Below are 18,728 nucleotides of genomic sequence, written 5' to 3'. Positions count from 1 at the left end.
CTAAAAGTGATTCTTTCACAATTTAGAAGGGCTTTTAGCAAAATTCAAATTTGCAAACATTCCCATTCATCCCAAGTAAATAATCGCAAACCAAAGTCTTAACTTACCCTTGTTACCAAACCTCTTTAAAGTCTTAGCTTAATGCTTTTATGATAGCTATTTTACCCATAAAATCCATTACACAGTTGTGCCTTTCATGAAAACTTACCTCGTCCATGTCTAGTCAAATAAGAACTGCTAGAAAAAAATTTATTATTATGTTAGAAATCCAGTAGGAGAGAACAAGACACCTAACCCTTCCGGACTCTCTTCAGCCTGAAGCAGCCACACAGCTGCCTTTCCCTTGTTTAAGGAGGAGGCTTCCCCATAGAAAACAGCTGTCTAAGGCTGATGTTGGCCTGATCCTGCTGCCCAGATCCCCCCTTTCTATGTAAAAACTGAACTCTGTCATCTACATACATCATCACTTGGAATGGAATGGGTGATGATTTGAGAAAACACAATGAGAGTTGTTCAGCTGGTGTACTGGCAAACAGAAATGAATATTATAAAAATGTCTGCTAGATGGTAGATCAGGATTTGAAAGGCCAGCTGAACTTAGCTTTCTTCCCTGGGCTGAGATGCTAGAGTGGAGTATGCGAGCATTTCCCCCTTAGTTTATGGGGTAATGTTCAATCTTCCAGGGGGAAAGGAAGGAAGTGGTTTTGGACAACACACCCTTGGACAGAACCAACAATGAGCTGGCAAACTCTGAGTTATCCTAAAGGGCAGGGAAACTCTGTGGGAAGGAAAGGAGTGTCCAGCATAAAGCCACAGATGCAGATCTCCCACCTGTCTGGACAGGGGAGAAAGAGCCACAAAAGCAGCTGGTGCCCTTTCAACAGGTGGAAATGATTTAAATGATCACATTTTCAAAACCTATCAAGATAATACAAGAGAACACTAAAACAACAACAAACCCTTCCTGGAAAATTAGAATTTGCCTCTTTAGTACTTAAAAAGTCACAAATACAGTGGTGGTAGTGTTTTGCCTGAATGACCCCCCTGCCCCATAAGATATTGCTGTTGCTTCTTATCTGAATCTTCTGATCAATTAATAAATAGTTTTATTGTCTCACTGGGATTGAATTCAATCCTATAAGATATGACAATTTTATCTTAATAAATTCAGAATACATTGGAAAGTGCTTTTCCTTTTCTGAAACATTTCTCTTTGCTCTTTAAGTATGAGATCAGATAACATGTGTGAAACAAAATAATGGGTTTGCAATCCTGAAATCTCTCATATGTGGCAGTGCAAAGAATTTCAGCCACTGAACATCACGTACCTTGAAAAGCAGGTTAACTTACATTTATTGGAAAGTAAAACAATACACTAGTTGGGTTTTGTGTCCATAGTATTTAAGACAGATAAGAAATAGATGAATAATCTGTCTTATTTTTTGCAGTAAGAATGCTAACTGTCACGGTCTAGTGCAGCATGAAATCTTCCTAACAACTATGAACTGAAAAGGATTTATGGACTCAGCTGCACTACTTTCCTCCTAACCATACAGCCCAAGCCTCACTGACTTGTGCATGATGCAATGCAACCTTTTAAAAATCACCAACTACAGAAAGGTGGAGTTAGGAAAGGAGAGAGAGGAGGGAGATTTAAACACTGTCAGAGATTCTCTGGTTCCAGAAAATTCTAAGATATTTAGTCATTTTAAAACACCATTTTAATATGGCTTTCATGAGTCATAAAAGGAAGAACATTGGTCAAAATTAAATGTTCTACTTATACAGGTTCTCCATGTTCTGTATTTAAAACACCAGTTTGGCTACTTTTGAAGAAATGAAATTGGTGTAATTCAGTTGCATGTACACACGTGCAAACACACACACACACACACACACACACACACACACACATCACATATACTCTTCCCATATCTCTTTCATGGAGTTGCTGAGTTCAGATTTCTAGTGTCTCAAATTGCCAAGGCTGTGTGTTTAAAAAAGTATAACATTGCATGTGGTTTTACAAATATACTAAACAATGACAACAGAAAGAGTGCATGTAGATTTAAGTTTGTTTTCTTACTATCTTCTAGTTTATTCCTGACTGATCAAACTAAATCTTAATAACTGTGTCTCACCTAACAGAAAATAATTTGGTTTAAAACCCAGTCACCCTGCACAAATCTTGCCCCAAACCGTAACTAAATGAAAACAGCCATGCACTTCGGCGGGGGGGGGGGGGTTCTCGTTCTGACTTGCACACTTTGTTTACTTGGGCTTAGCACCAGGAGACCGAGACCTTTAACTTGAATCTTTCACAAGAATCATTTACTAAAGTTCAACTGTTCTATATGTGGACAGGGAAAATACATATCGGGTCCTCACCAGAAAATTATTTTCAAGCAAAATATATTTGGACCAAGACATTTAAAAAAATGCCATGATGATTTTCATAGTGCCAAACATATGCTTAAACAAGGCAGCAAAGAGCTAGAGAGCATGGCTACAATGTCAATTGAGTTCATCAGTAGAAGCTAAGTTTTCTAGGAGGCACTTTTGTTCAACTACATTTCCTTAATGTCTAGAAGAGTGCCTCCTTAATGTCTAGAAGAATGGTTTGTATTCAATAAATATTTTTGGAATGAATTAACGAATGAAATGGCTCACAGAGTATAGATGTTAGTATAGTCATCAGCTGTACCTATACTGTTCTTCTAGGAACTTTGAGAGAGTTAGCTACCCATGAGTGTTCAATGACTACTTGCCTCCCATATTGTCCTGGGGGTAACCTCTAGTCTTTTTTTTTTTAAGTTTATTTACTTTGAGAGAAAGAGAGAGAGAGACAGAGACAGAGAGAGAGAAAGAGAGCGAGCATGAGCGGGGGAGGGGAAGAGACAGAGGGAGAGAGAATCTGAAGCAGGCTCCGTGCTGTCAGCACAGACCCCCATGCAGGGCTCAATCCCCCAAACTGTGAGATCATGACCTGAGTGGAAATCAAGAGTTATGGTTACTTAACTGACTGAGCCACCAGGCACCCCGGTAACCTTCAGTCTTATGTGTGGTGAGACAAGGCCACCATCTATGCATCAGACAGGAAGAAACTTTCTGTCCTATCTGCTCCTGCATGGCTGGCATCCCTAGCTTGCATGGTTCAGCTTAAGGTTCTGGGTTATTCTATGAGCAGATCTCTGTGTGTGATGGAGGCTCATTTCTGGACACCTGGTAGATTAAGTAGGTGGTGAGGAAACCACTGAGTCAAATGAGTCAGGAGGGAAAAGTCCCAGGGTAAGGAAATGGGGAGCCATGCTGCTCACTAGCCACCATTCTTTTATTCACAAAGCACTAAAGGACAGCAACTGCTCAAGGAGAGAACTACTTAGGGAGTGTGAAGCAAGCACTTCAGGTACAGGTCTCATGGTGATGTGCCCAAATGCCACCTTGAAGGAAAACCTTGGAGGGAGATGGTGTTTTCACTGGTGTCTCACAGCCAAATGAATAAACTGAGTTCGAAATTTTTTCATCAATGGGATTTATGTTTACCAAAAAACATACATGAGAGCTGACAGATTCCTACCTCATAGATTGTAGGCAGACAGATCTCTTGAGTCCATGTTCCACTGGGGCATTCCTCCAGTTGCACACATTTATCGTGGCACCAGCCACACTGCACAAAGGGAGGGGCAGAAAGACACTGACTGCAGGACTGGAAATGTTCACAGCCTAAGCCATTCAGTGGGATCTTTGTGATCTGTGAAGAAAAGTGTTGGAAAGAGCTTCCAGAGAGGTTTTTTATCGGTTTGTTAAATGAAAAGTAAATACCCCAAAGATATATGTAACTATAATCGTATAGAGTCTATTAGAGATAGCACCAATGTGTAAAAAACATGTAATATAATAATGGTTAAGTGATTTAAATCAAAAAACCAAATTCCTTCCTTTCTTCTATTGTTGGCACATATGTGATAAACATTACCATTACTGTCCAGGGAACATAAGTACTGTCATGCAATGTTAGAAGTTTTATTTAGTAGGGACATTCTGCTCTATCTGAAGTGTGATTTTAAAACATAAGAGAGTTTATTTATTTATTTAATTTTTTTTCAATGTTTATTTATTTTTGAGACAGAGAGAGACAGAGCATGAACAGGGGAGGGGCAGAGACAGAGGGAGACACAGAATCTGAAACAGGCTGCAGGCTCTGAGCAGTCAGCACAGAGCCCGACGCGGGGCTCGAACTCATGGGCCGTGAGATCATGACCTGAGCCGAAGTTGGACGCTTAACCGACCAAGCCACCCAGGCGCCCCTTAAAACATAAGAGAGTTTAATATAAGCTGCTGGAAAACACACTTGACCCCTGGGAAATTCTAAGTAAGTTTACACATCATTCAGCATCAAGATGCATCTCCTCTCAGGGAAGAGGGATTGCTGGCTGGTGTCAGATTCCAATGTACATTTCAGGACTTACCAGCCTGCACTAGAGTCTGCCCTTAGGACTGTAATTCTCATTCTGCATGTTTGTTTTTCTCATTGAGAAATACAGGACAAAAGGAGTAGTACACATTACAAGGAGGACCTCCCTTTGGTCCAGACTTCCTAAATAAAAATTTAACTTGGCTTCAGAAGATCTCTGGAATACTCAAGAAATAACCTGAGAAAGGAGAGGTGAATCCAAGACCAAAACAAAACTTAAAAAGGGTCATATGATACATGCTTTAAATATCCACTCAGGAAAAACTACAGCCCTGGAACCTCCCTGTGGGAACAGGGCTTACCTTCTTTCCAGTAACAACCAGTGTGTAGCCATTTTGGTTTAATGGGTGCTCCACAATTGCTTCTGAAGACACAGGGTGGGAATCCAGGCGAAAATTCACATGAGGTGTTGATGATCCTGATCGAGAAACCACAACCTGAGAAACAAAACACAAACACCCTTAGTCCAATGAGTTCAGTTTAAATATAAGTGGAAAATGTGGATGATAATGTTAATAACAGATTAGGAGAGCTTGTGGGTATCTAAAGTGAAGGCCCAACAGTTTATCTCATTGTAAATCAATACAACATCTCCTAATCTCCTGCTGTGAAGACAGTTCATCTGAACCCCCAAGACAGACTTTTGCATATGATCTTTTAACGGTTTATTGAGAAGGAGATCTTTCAGTCAATCAGCCAGCACATGCAGACAAATCCTCACAATTGTATGGGGAACTGGAAGAGCCAAAACTCTCTCCAAAACAGAAGATCTCACTTATGCTACAAGGATTTCAGATTATTTTTTAAATCTATCTTCCTTCCCCTCCTCACTGGGCAGCTTCCCTTGATGTAATGGAAAGGTTAGCAGACAGGGAGTCTGGAGACCCGAATCTAGTTCCAGCTTTGCTAACTCTTAAGCCATATTTATAGATCTTCTGAGATCAAAATAGGCCTTCAGGTACTTTAATGTCATTTTTATAAACCATCGTCCTATCAGATGTTATTTCTTGGATTATAAAGTTCTTCTTGGCCTGGTTTTACAATAAGGCCTGATGGTTTTAACAATGCCTTGGAAATGGAGTTTGAGGACTTGTGTCATTCTTGCTTTCAGGTATTTCTAATTTGGGATGTTTCTCAGGCTATATAATTACCATCTTCTCTACTGCAAGAACCCAGTAATAATGAAGTCCAGGGATAAAATCCAAATGACAATCTGAGATGAACACTCAGACTTCAGGAGTATTTAAGAGTGCTCAGAAGGGCACCTGGGTGGCTCAGTCGGTTAAGTGGCAGACTTCAGCTCAGGTCATGATCTCGCAGTTTGTGAGTTCAAGCCCCACTCCGGGGTCTGTGCTGACAGCTCAAAGCCTGGAGCCTGCTTTGGATTCTGTGTCTCCCTCTCTCTCTGACCCTCCCCCATTCACACTCTGTCTCTCTCTCAAAAAGAAATAAACATTAGAAAATAAAAAGAGTGGTCAGAAAGATTTTCATTCTTAATAGGCCGTGGATTTGCATCTACATGAGGTGCAGGAGGCTTATTGCATGCAGCTCTGGGCTTGAAACTGACTTTGTGAAATTGCCTGACATCCCAAATATCCTTTTTTGTTTCATTGAAAGTGTATTTATTTGTTGTGGGTATGAAATCACAGGACAAACATGGGCATCTGTGAGGTTATGATTAAATAACCATTCCCTCTACCTCACCTTTCTTATCTGTAAAATGGGAATGAAAATTAACTGCTTAGTACTCTAACAAACTCACATACAACATATAAATGTCCTAGAGAGCTAGCAGTAAATTTTTTCCTCAGCACAGGGAGTCAAGTAGCTTGAAACAATTTGGGAAGATTTCCAAAGTACCTAATTTGCTTCCAGAGAGTGGGTTGTTGATAGAGAAACTAACCAAATTCACATACAGTCATAAAAGTTAAACATCATGACATTTTTTTTCTAACACATGTTCTATTCCAAACATGCAATACTTTCAAAACATCTCCATTAAGCAGGGTGGCTATTTTTGCACAGAAGTAAATGATGGATCACAGGTCATTTGATCAGGATGGGAAAGGATGGGAACCGTTATTCCTAAATGTAGGCCAAATAGTTATTTGTGACTTTTGTAGCCAAAGTAAAAAGAAGTTTGATTACCAGTCTTACCTCCTGCTGGGTGCAGGTTACAAGCAGAATTATCAGGACATTAGACTTCTAGAGCCTCTATCCCAAATTATCCATATTTCAGTTATATAATTTTTCAATTTTGACTCACTTCTGGTGCTCACCACTTGTTTTTCCTATCTGTCAACCCTCATTTTTTTTTCCATATATCCCTGATTGTTGCCAATCACTTTCAACTACAAAGGTGAAAAAAAAATCTTTCACACATGTCAAAAACAAAACAAAACCCCAGCCTCTCTTAATAACCAGACTCTGTTCTCTGCCTCATTCTGTGCTTTCCACTTCACTGAAGATTATTCATCCCCCTGAACTTCCTACGAATATTTCCATTTTGCCTCTCTTTGTCTTGTGCTTCCATTCTATTCAGACCTGCTATATAACAATCAACTCTTAGTACCCTTTTTTTCTCCTATGTTTTTTGCTCTCTTTAATATCATTTCCCACATCTATAATAAGCAATTCCTTCCTAATTACGAGGTCATCATCTTTGACTTTATCAAATATCTGAAGTCCATCCAAATGTTCATTTCCCAGAAAGGATTAACCTTTATCTCTCTTTTCATAAAGAAGCTCTTTGCACCTCTGGAACTGGAATTGATTTAGTGTATTCCCTAAGACTTCTTGTCTGGAGAGCACCATATATATGGTAACTGAGCCAGTCATTTTGCTAAGAGCTTTAAATGGACATTTTGTTTACTTCTCACAATAATCGTACAAGGTAGGTACTAATATTTTCCATAAAGAAAATAAGACAGAATTTTAGCTAGGAAGTACAAGAGTCAGGTTTCCAAGGAGCTTTATCTAATGCTAGAATCTGACTGCTTGACCTCTTCTTAAACTAACTCAACTGCTACACTCTTGGAGCACCAGAATAAATACCAATAAAAAGCTTCAACTCTGAGCTCTCAAGAGCCACTTGTGAGTCAAAGCATTAAAACAAATTTCCCAATATATTTGCCTTGCCAATCCTCCTTGTTTCAGCAATCTTGGCTGCACAAGTTAAGTGTGCCTAAGGAGAAAGACTCTACGTCTGAATAGTTTTTGATGGTACAGAGGAAATGTTATTTAGTAGAGCCAGTGAGCTCTACTTTTGAGCATGAGCTAGGATGAGTGGGGCTTCATACAGAAAATGAGATGAACCAGAGAAGATGGGAAGGCTGTGTGGAAAAGTGAGATACCTGGAATTTTAAGCAGAGGTCATATCACAGATGTAAATACCTTTTTGTTGATCATTAGCCCTTTCTCTACAGGTACACCTACTGCTGTAACATGCCAAGAACGCTTTTCTATCATTAATTTCTCACTTTATCTTATTGCTAGAATTCCAAATAATGGAATAACCACTTTAACTTCAAAATACCCCTGAAGCAATGCTTTTAAGAAATGAGAAGTTCCTTTTGGTCATCATGGAGATAGTTTTAAGGACAGAACTAAATCTGGCATTTAAATTTAATTCTTAGGACAAATCGCTTGGCAATCTTAGGGTAAGTATAAAATAGAAGAATGGCAATTATCTTTGAGTTTCTACTACGTTGACAACTAATTTTTAATGTTTATCTCAAAAAATACCCGCCTTTTTCTTTAATGCTCCTGAAAATATAAGACTAATATGTTTGGGTGTGAGGGACTAGGGAGGAATCTAAATGTACTTGATTGTTGTGGTTGTGATCTCAAATGATATGGGAGAAGACATGGGGAAGAAACATATGTACAAATAAAATAAAACCTTTGTGGTTAGGCTCCAAAATCCATAAACCTCAGTAAAATAATTCTGCATGATGTATCTTCAAATACGTAAGGGCCAGATTCCCTTACCCATGCACAGAGTTCTATTTATTTATTTATTTTAAAATCTTTATTTATTTATTTATTTTAAATCTTTACTGTTTATTTATTTTTCAGAAAAAGAGACAGAGTGTGAGCAGGGGACGGGTACAGAGAGAGAGGGAGACACAGAATCTGAAGCAGACTCCAGGCTCTGAGCTGTCAGTACACAGCCTGATGTGGGGCTTGAACTTGTGAATGGCCAGATCATGACCTGAGCCGAAACTGGACACTTAACCAACTGAGCCACGCAGGTGCTAATAGAGCTTTATTTTTGATTAAACTGTTTCAAAATTTAATTTTCCTTAAGAATGATGAATACAATTCAACATGGGATATTTGTATGTCGCTTTCTCTTCATTTTTTTAAAGTGGACAGTTCAATGGTTTTTGGTATAGTCACAGGTTTGTGCAACCATCACCACAACCAATTTTGGAACATTGTCATTATCTCAAACAGAAACCCAACACCTCTTAGCTATCATCTTCTTTATCACACCCTCCAGTTTCTTGCAACCATGAATCTACCTTCTATCTCTATAGATTTCCCTATTCGGGACATTTAAATGAACTGAATCCTACAATATGTGATTTTTTTGTGACTGGTTTCTTTAACTTAGCATAATATTTTCAAGGTTCATTATGTTAGAACACGTATCAGTACTTCATTCCTTTTTATTGCTGAATAATATTCCATTATATGGATATTCCCTAAGGAATGTTTTATTTATTCATTTGCAGCTGATGGGACATTTGGGCTGTTTCCATTTTCGGCTATTGTGAATAATGCTACTATCAACATTCATATACAACTTCTTGTGAGAACATATATTTTCATTTCTCAGGTATATACTTAGGAGCAGAAATGTCAGATTTACAATAACTCTATATTTAACTTTTTGAAGAACTGCCATACCATTTTCCATAGGTGTGCACAATTCTACATTCCCACCAACAATGTATGAGGGTTTTAATTTTTCCACAACTTCACTGACATTTGTTATTTTCCATTTTCTTGATTATTTATAGCCAACCCATAGTTGTGTGAAGTCATCCTTCATTGTGATTTTGGTTTGCATTTCTCTGCCAAATGTGTGCTTAAATTAAGTAAAAGGCAAGCTTACTTCTCGAGATGTACAGTCTCCCATCCATTCCTCCTACCCAACACTGAGAACCTGGGTATCACTTGCTTAGCCTCCCAACCTGTGTCCTAAATATCCCCTCAGGATAAGACTGGACTTCTGTACAACAAGGTCCTAGAGAGGCTGGAGATGGGAAAGGGGTAAAAAATGGAATAACAGTGGATTTTCACTAGAAGAACAGAGTGGGAGATGCAGCACACTCCCTGGACCCTATTGCCTTTTTTTTAAAGTTTATTTTATTTTGAGAGAGAGAGAGCATGCACACAAGCAGGAGATGGGCAGAGAGAGAGAGAGAGAGAGAGAGAGAGAGAGAGAGAGAAAGAGAAAGAGAGAGAATCCCAAGCAGGTTCCACACTATCAGTGCAGAGCCTGATACAGGGCTTGAACTCACGAACAGTGAGATCATGACCTGAGCTGAAATCAAGAGTTGGACACTTAACCAACTGAGACATCCAGGCACCCTGGGCCCCACTGCTTTTTGAAGATCAAAGTAGAGCTCGCTTTGGCAGCACATATACTAATTGAGGATCAAAGTAAATTTTCCTTTTGTAAGAACAGAATATATACAGTTCAATTTCTAGGCAAATAGAACTGAATGGAACCTGTGATAGCATCTAGACTGATTTCTAATTTAAAAACAAAGAAAAATAGAGGACTTTTGTTAGGGAATGAGGAAAACTTCATTTGTCATGAAAGATGATGCAAATTGCTGGAGTTTGAAACTCAATGAGAAAAAAATGTGAATTGAAAGAAAAAAAATGTGAGAGGAGATGACACCATTAATAAACAGCCTGGGTTGTAACTGGGTGTGACCTTATGGATCTAGAGTGGGTCTGCTTTAACTGTAGTTCCCAACACAGGATTGGGCACATAGTAGGTCCTAAAGGTATATCTATTGCCTAAATATATGAATGGCCTGAAATAAGAAACTCACTTAAGTCTTGATGAAGGGGTAAGGTTTTTAGACGTTTCAGATATTTACATAACCTCCAACAGTTCAATTTGCATTTTCAACGTATGGCTTCTAATGCCTCTTGCGTCTTGCTTACTGCAACAGACTGAATGTTTGTGCCCACCTAAAATTCAGATGTTGAAATCTTAACCTCCAATGTGATGGTGTAAGTAGGTGGGGCCTTTGGGAGGCAATTAGGTCATTAGGACAGAGTCCTCACAAACCAGATTAGTGTCCTTATAAAAGGGACCTCAGAGAGCTCTCTTTCCCTCTTTCCACCATGTGAAGATACAGCAAGAACAGCCATTTATGAACCAGGAATCAGATTCTCACCAGAAACCAGATCTGCTGTATCTTGACCTTGAACTTCCTAGCCTCCTGAACTGTAAGAGATAAATATTTGCTGTTTAAGCCACCAGGTCTATGGGAAATTAGTTAAAGTAGCCTGAACTGGTTCAGACACCTGCTTTAGGTTTACTATCTTCTTCAGTATGTGAGAAGAATTGGTGTTTCTATAGCAAGAAATCAGATATGAAGAGTGGAACCATTTATTTCAATCAAGGTAAACATCTAGTTTTCTGGAATGGAAAAAAAAAAAAACCCAACAAACAACAACAACACGAGAAACAGAAATTGCTGATTGGTGCTGACAGCTCAAGAAATAAAAGTCGTAAGACAAAGTACCAGGTGGTAAGAGACGAATTAAATGAAACTTTACTGTGTTCTTTCTTTCCTTTATTCTTTTTGGTAAATGGGCATGAGTGCTTCTACACCAACTTGATACTACAAAAGCCAGGTATACATAAACAGCACAATAATTTTCCTTATTGCTGCACTACTGATGTGGGTGTGTGTTTAAATTTTTTAAAATGAATCATTATGAGTTGAAATGAGTCAAAACCAGATTGAGACTTCTGCAAAAAAATATCAAGCAACTAAAAACCAAAAAGACTAGAAAATATAAAAAAAAATTAATTAGTACTTTCAAATCAATACTCCAAATACAGTAATTGTAGGATCTGTCAATCTATACACAGAGTATATCTGTTTTTGAATTTTAGAAGTGATAAAAGTTAAAAAAAAAAACTACTGATTCGTATACTTCATGTTTTAAAATGTGTTTCTACTCTGTCAATAAAGCACCCAAACAAGAAATCCTAGTTATTTCTTACTACCAAAAAACAAAACAAACAAAAGCTTACCATTTTCTCAGGGTTTCAAATATTTATGTTTTAATTTTCTATGCATATAATAGTGTATAAGATATATGTATTTCAAGAGCATGCATGAATTCATTTTAGGAGATATACATGCCCTAGGTTTAAATTTTAGTTATAGATAGAAGTCTGAAATTATTATTTATAATGGGTTCTTTTTCAAACAAAAGGAGTCTCACAATTCATGAATATATTTTCTCCTAAAGAAATATACCAAATCAGGGGCGCCTGGGTGGCTCAGTCAGTTAAGCACCTGATTCTTGATTTCATTTCAGGTAATGATCTCATGGTTTGTGGGATTAAGCCCTGCATTGGGCTCTGTACTGACAGCATGGAGCCTGCTTGGGATTCTTTATCTCCCTCTCTCTCTCCCCCTCCCCAGCTCGTGCTCTCTCTCAAAATAAATGAATAAACATTTAATAAAAAGAAATATACCAAATCTACCATTCTTTAGGGATATAATTAAATCAATGATGTACACATTAAAAACAAGGACAGATGATATTTTATCTGAGCATTTTATAAAGGAGACCAGTAAATCAACAATCCCTAAAGAGAAATGTTGTTTATTTGCCTGGGTCTCTGCTGGATGCTCATATCATTCATTTGTTACTCTAAAATAGCAGTAATCCCAAAGATAATGTATGCTACAGGCTTCCAACAAAAAGCATTGACACACCATGATGGTGGTACAGGAACTGAAAGAATTTGAAGACAGGATGTCAATAGATGAATTGATTCTTCTTACTGGAAGTGTGTAATTATTTTTAAGTTTACTGATTACTAACATAATCCTTTAAGTAATGATCATAAGTAATGATCACAAGCAAAGGATGTCTTTTTAGGTGATCCCTCTGTCTTTTTAACTTTCTTGCTTATGATCCAACTAGTCCAGTTAAGAGGCACAAGAGAATAGGGGTGATGAGTGGGAACAGCCTCATAGAATCAGGGAGAGGGGAAAAGGGGATGGGAGAAGAGCAAGGATGATGCCAAAGAACCCAGGGACAGCTGTGACAGTGCCCAGGCAGTGGCCACGGTATACAGACAAGGTAGCTGCCCAGTGAATGTTTGTGGAACTGAACTTATAAAGTATTGAAAGTGCCTTCCTCCCCCCAACCCACCCGATATACTCACTCTCTCTGGCCTGACAGTCAGGCACAAATATTTTAATAGCAATGCCTTGCATCTAGAGATTAAAGGCCTTATATGAGAGCTTTAAAAAAATTATATATATATATCAAGCAAGCATTATTTTTGCAAGCTGATTAGATGAGGAGCTCAGAAGGGGAGACGTGGGCAATCCCTGTGAATAGTCCTGTGATCTTCGTGAGTAACGGTCCTCCCTCTCCCACGTAGCCCTGCACATTGTGCTAATGTTCTCAAGCCTTGTTCTTTTCAACATCCCTTCCCCATCTAAAATTTGTAAGAAGCCCCATTCTCCCTGTTCACTTATACTATCTTGAATAATACTTATCATACTATTTTACTTCTAAGTATCCCAAGAGGGTGATCACACAAATAAAAACTGTTTTAGAAATTTGTATCTATGTTGAATTGGTGCTACAGAAAGACTCTAATACATGTGCACATCAGTATATTTAGATATATCTGCACCTGTATGAGATAAGTTACACATGTTTAAATGTTAGAAACATGTCAAACATGTCCTCTCTTCCATACATATAATATTGTTAGCTAAACAATATAATTCTTTCTAACCAAATAACCACTGTGAAATACCTGATTCACTTTGCACCCAACAGCTGGGGCTGAAGCTTGTATTCCCAGCCAGAGCTGAACATAAGCACAATAGGAAAGGCAGAAACAGCTGCAAATTCATGAGAGAAAACATTTGCAAAGCAACTCTGCCTTTAGGCTTCAGGGTAGGAAGGAAGTAAAAGTCATTTTTCTGTTCCTTTTCATATATGGCACTTGCCTTTGGAAAAAAAATTATGTCCATTCTATTTTATAACAGAAACTCCACAGTATTACTAAAACACAAGTTGTAGGAAAATTAGGCCTGGCCAGAGATTTAGCACTTTAACGCAGTCAAAACATTTACATAACTTGGTCCGCAGTTACTCCTTGGCTAGCTTAAGCTAGAAGTTCCCTAGGTCTTTGCTGCCACTGGACTCCTCCCCCAACATTATTTGCTGTAAACAAACTGGATTTCAGTGATGTTGACTGTTTGATCCTTCAAATGCTTTAGGTTTATTTACATAAAATTTAAGGGACTGGAATTCTCTTGGACAAGTGTCAGAGAAATGAATCCTATATGTGGGTCTCAATAGCCCTTTGTCTGTATGTCTTTGTCTTGCTGTCTTGATATCAGGTACGTGTTCTTATCTCCCATGCTAAAATTTTAGTTCCTTAAAGGCAGGTTCTGTGTCACTGCTTCCTTTGCTTCACTTATTTGCCTAGTAGAGCAAAGTTAGTAAGTTCTCAGTGGATATCTGATGAATTAAGAACCACACGGTTTAAAAAAAATCAGTGATATCAGCACTTTCCATAAAATAAGTATCTACTTACTTATTTTCCTCTTTAATGTTTTGGATGCACAGATAATGGGGATAATATTGCTTCTTTTATGAAAATGCTGGGAGATAAGAATAAAACACGTGTCACAGCATTTCTGTCACAATGAGACTGATGTATGACATATCACTTAGGTGGTAAAATCTGTCACACAGCAGAATTTACTCAGTTATTAAAGTGATCTATCTAAAAATGGGATTTTATTAGAACTTTAGAATCTGGAAATAGGCCAGGAACCTTTTGATGTAAAAAAGTATCAGACCTAAAGTGACTATAGAAAGCTTATTAATATGAAACTGGATGAATGAGGTAATAAACAATTCAGAACAAAAAGAAAGAAAAAAATAAAGATAACAAATCAACATAGTGAACACCTTAGGAATTCAACAGATGCAAGATTCTTTCATCCTCCTTCAATTTTTTTTTGGAATTCTGCACAATAATATCAGTGTCAATTAAAAACACATTTAAACACAGAATTACATATTTTACAAGGATAATAGATATGACCATAACTCAAATACTTCAGAGTGCATGCAGAAGGGGACTGAGATTACACTCTTCAGATTTTGAGGAGTTAAGACAGAACTAACTGATCTGAGGTGGGTAAATAAGAACACTGGGCTGAGAGAAAGGGGAGGGGAGAAAAAGTATAGTAATTAGAAGCAGTGGGAGGAGGGGAGACCAAGTGTGGAAACATTTAGATAAGGGGATCTATATGATTAGTTTTGAGCTAGGAAGGTTTTATTTACATTTTATGACTTTGAAAAAATTCCAATATATCCAACTAGTGTAAGAAAAACATGATTTAAAATATGGCAATGACCGATATCCATACCACTATAAACACAATGGTAATTTTAAAAGATATATTTTGTAAAAGAATACAGATAGAAGATGTACAGATGGGCAAGTCATAGGAAAACATCATTGTCCTCAATTGGCTTACCAGAAGTCACTGTCTGATTAGGATGTTAATTACATCAGATTATTATGAAATAAGAATCTCTCTTTAGAAGAAATTTCTACTCTTTGTAAAAAGTCAACATTTCCATAGATACCCTGGTCATTCTGCATTAATCAAGATCCTACTAAGAACTCATGTTGAAAGCACTACTCAATTACTATTAAAGAAAACAGATTCAACACAAGAGCATTTTAATTTCTGCAAAGTGCTATGATTCTTGCATTCTGGAAACACAATAATTGCAAGTCTGAAATGTGAATTTTCACTTATAGAAATACTGTTGCTATCCATTAAAATCATTTATTAATAAAGTCCAGATTTTTCTCCCCCCAGTATATGAACTTCTTTGTGTTTGACCCCATCCTTTTGCAGAATCAGGAGAGCTGGAGTTACAATGGGATCCTGATGATAACGTCCCTTCCTAACTCCTGCCAATATTTCTCAATGATGTGAATGTTTCTTCTCATGGAGACACACGGTTCACACAATAGCTCTCCTTTGATCCGTAGCTTCCCTTGAAATAGGAAAACATCGCCTGGAAGTGCTTTAATTGTTTCATTTTATTTTCCAATCATGTGACAGAAATCATGAATGGAAAAAAAAAAACAACAGCAAACAAAATTCTAAACCATTCTGGGCAAGAAAATTAAAGCAACCACATTTAAACTGAAAGCTTCAAGAACTTAACAAAAAAACAGGCTATACACTTCATAAAGAGTGGACCAGGCTTCATTGTCTGGCTTTCAGTCTGTGTCTCTAGCTTTTACTGTGATTTTCACTTTACAATATCTGTAAATAGCTTCTGTAAAAACAAAACCAAACTAATTGAACAATACCAAGTAAAACAGCCACAGCCACTCTCAGAAAACATTTACCTGCATAAAGCGACCCTCTGACGTCCCAAGATTAGCAATGGTGAGGTCTCCTTTAATGAAGGTGGATATAGATGTTAAGAGGACTTGGTTGAATTGGCCCATGAATAAGTCAACTCGCTGCAAAGCTGTGGTAAACTCCGTTCGATATTCATCACTGCGCACTTCACAGCCTGATGAATTTCTCAAAAGTGTCTGGAATAAAATATGGTCATAGAATTAATGTGAGTCAGATGCGAACAAGCTGGTAAGAAACTTTTCAGTGTGTCTTTTCAGAGCTCAGAGTAGAATAGCAAGGATAACCATGCAAATAAACAAAGAGCCCCAGACAGGCAGAAATTATTCTAGTGACCTACATGGCTCCAGTACTGGTAGGTGCTGCTATGTGTATCTAGACTTTAACTGGGGTAAACCTTACTATCACAGTTTGCACCATGGTTGAATATGTACATACATAAAAATGGAACTTAGTGGTGCTAATAAAAGAAAAACAAAACTATAGATGTCCCAGTCCTGGGCATAAAGGTATTGCTTCTAGCCTGGGTGGCTCAGTTGGTTAAGTGTCCGACTTCAGCTCAGATCATGTTCTCACGGTTTGTGGGTTCAAGCCCCGCGTCAGGCTCTGTGCTGAACGCTCAGAGTCTGGAGCCTACTTTGGATCCTCTGTCTCCATCTCTCTCTGTCCTTCCCCAGCTCAGACTCTGTCTCTCTCAAAAATAAATAAATATTAAAAAAATAAAAAGGCAGTGCTTCTAGCAGGCAAGTCCAATGAGATGGATTTCAACTGGAATAATAATAAATGTTAGAGTCATACATAATACATTATATATTTTAAAATACAATTTTAAAATAAAATTTAAAATGTGTACCTTTGTGTGCAGTGAGGTGGTCGGGGGGTGGTGGCTGATAGATAATTCACCAGGAGGCAGCGGAACACAGACCCCGGACTCAAGTTCTGCATCAAATCCTAGTCTGTCATGCTTATTTACCTTACACAGACCCTATAGCCTCTATGTGTTTGTGAAATTCAGGTTATTCATTTCAGTCTCCCAGGAAAATCAAAAGACTTATAGAAATGTACCTACCTTGCATAGCTGTTATAAAAGTTAAATGAGCTAATTTACAGACAACTTTTACCATAGAACCCAGCACCCAGAAAATCCCACTGAAGTATTTGTCATTATTATGGTGAAAGGCTCAAAAAAATGTAGAAACCATACATCAAATGCTGCAATAGTTAACTTACTAAAAGGCAATTACCACTCAATCAGGTATTTATCTTTTAGGCTCAAGTGCAAAATTTTAAAAATATTGTTCAATTATATATGTCAGTTAAGCACTGTGGATCCCTTCCTTCACCTTGACACTTCAGTGTCCTGATTTTCCTTCTACTTCTTACACTGCAACATTTGGTCTCTGGTGTAGGGCCATCTACGTCAGGGTTTCTCAAAGATCCATCCTAAGGCTGCTCCTCTCCTCACTCTTCACACTCTCTGTAGGCAACCTCTGTCTCTCCCATGATGTCTATTGCCATTTAGCTGACACACATTTGTACCTCCACCCTATCCTCTCCTCTGAGCTGACCATGCATATATCAAATTGCCTATGAAATACACACTCAGATGTCTCCAAGACCTCAGGTTCAACACAATCAAAGTAGAAACCATCATTTTCCCTCATGCCTGATCTGATGATACCACACACCCTAGTGGATGGTTCTATCATTCCTCCAGATGCACAAGTCATAAATCTAGGTGTCATCTCTGATTCCTCCCCATGTACAGTCGATCACTTATTTTCATCAGTTGCAGTTTCTAAATATCTCCTGGATCCATCCAGTTTTCTCTGCCTCCATACTTCAACCCTTATTCAAGCTATGCCCTCCCTTTCCTGAACTACTACAATGGCTTCCAAATTGGACCTGCCACATCTGATCTCACCCAATCTCTTTCCAGGTCCATTCTCTACACTGCAGCCAGATTTTTTCCCCCCATAAAACACAAATCTCATCATATCACTCTGTTTAAAACACTGAATGTCCCCCTACTGTTCTTAGGATAAAAGACAAAAATTTTAACATGGTCTGATGAGCCCTTCATCATCTGGATCCTACTGAACTTTCCAGAATTATTCTCATTGTGTTCTCCTTTGCACTCTGTACTCCAGGGAGCTGGCCTTTGGTCAGTTCTCCAAATATGCCATATGTCCTCTCATTACAGGGCCTTTGCACATATTGTTCCCTCTTCCTGGAGTGATCCTTCCACCTTCATTCATTTTATTAACTGCTATGCCTCCTTCAGATCTTAGTGCGTCATCATTTCCTCAGGAGGCCTATCCTGACCTTAATATCTAGGTCAAATGCTTCTATTACAGACTGTCATAATACATTTTACCTATTTGTCATAGCACTCACAGCTGTAACTATTTGCTTGTGGATTATGACTGAAGTCCCTGCCATCAGAGACTCTGCTTGTTCACCAAGGTATTGCTAGTAGTAGATGAAATATCACACAGAGATCTTTAATAAATATTAAGTGAATGAATGAGTAAATGAATCAATTATAAGTAGAG

The 18,728-nt window shown here is 38.1% G+C and overlaps 1 protein-coding gene across 2 annotated transcripts in view; it reads right to left on the bottom strand.

Moving 5' to 3' along the window:
* MET (MET proto-oncogene, receptor tyrosine kinase) overlaps positions 1-18,728 on the bottom strand; it is a 112,662-nt gene that overhangs the window by 42,819 nt on the left and 51,115 nt on the right. For both annotated transcript variants that reach the window (XM_047850094.1, XM_047850095.1), the window contains exons 3-5: positions 16,161-16,352; positions 4,777-4,911; positions 3,578-3,751 (exon numbers count right to left, since the gene is read on the bottom strand). In XM_047850094.1, coding sequence (XP_047706050.1) covers positions 3,578-3,751; positions 4,777-4,911; positions 16,161-16,352 — 501 coding nt within the window. The remainder of the gene's footprint in view (positions 1-3,577; positions 3,752-4,776; positions 4,912-16,160; positions 16,353-18,728) is intronic.

Source organism: Prionailurus viverrinus, chromosome A2 (genome assembly GCF_022837055.1).
Source record: "Prionailurus viverrinus isolate Anna chromosome A2, UM_Priviv_1.0, whole genome shotgun sequence".
NCBI lineage: Eukaryota > Metazoa > Chordata > Mammalia > Carnivora > Felidae > Prionailurus > Prionailurus viverrinus.
This window is presented reverse-complemented; position numbering and strand designations above follow the sequence as displayed.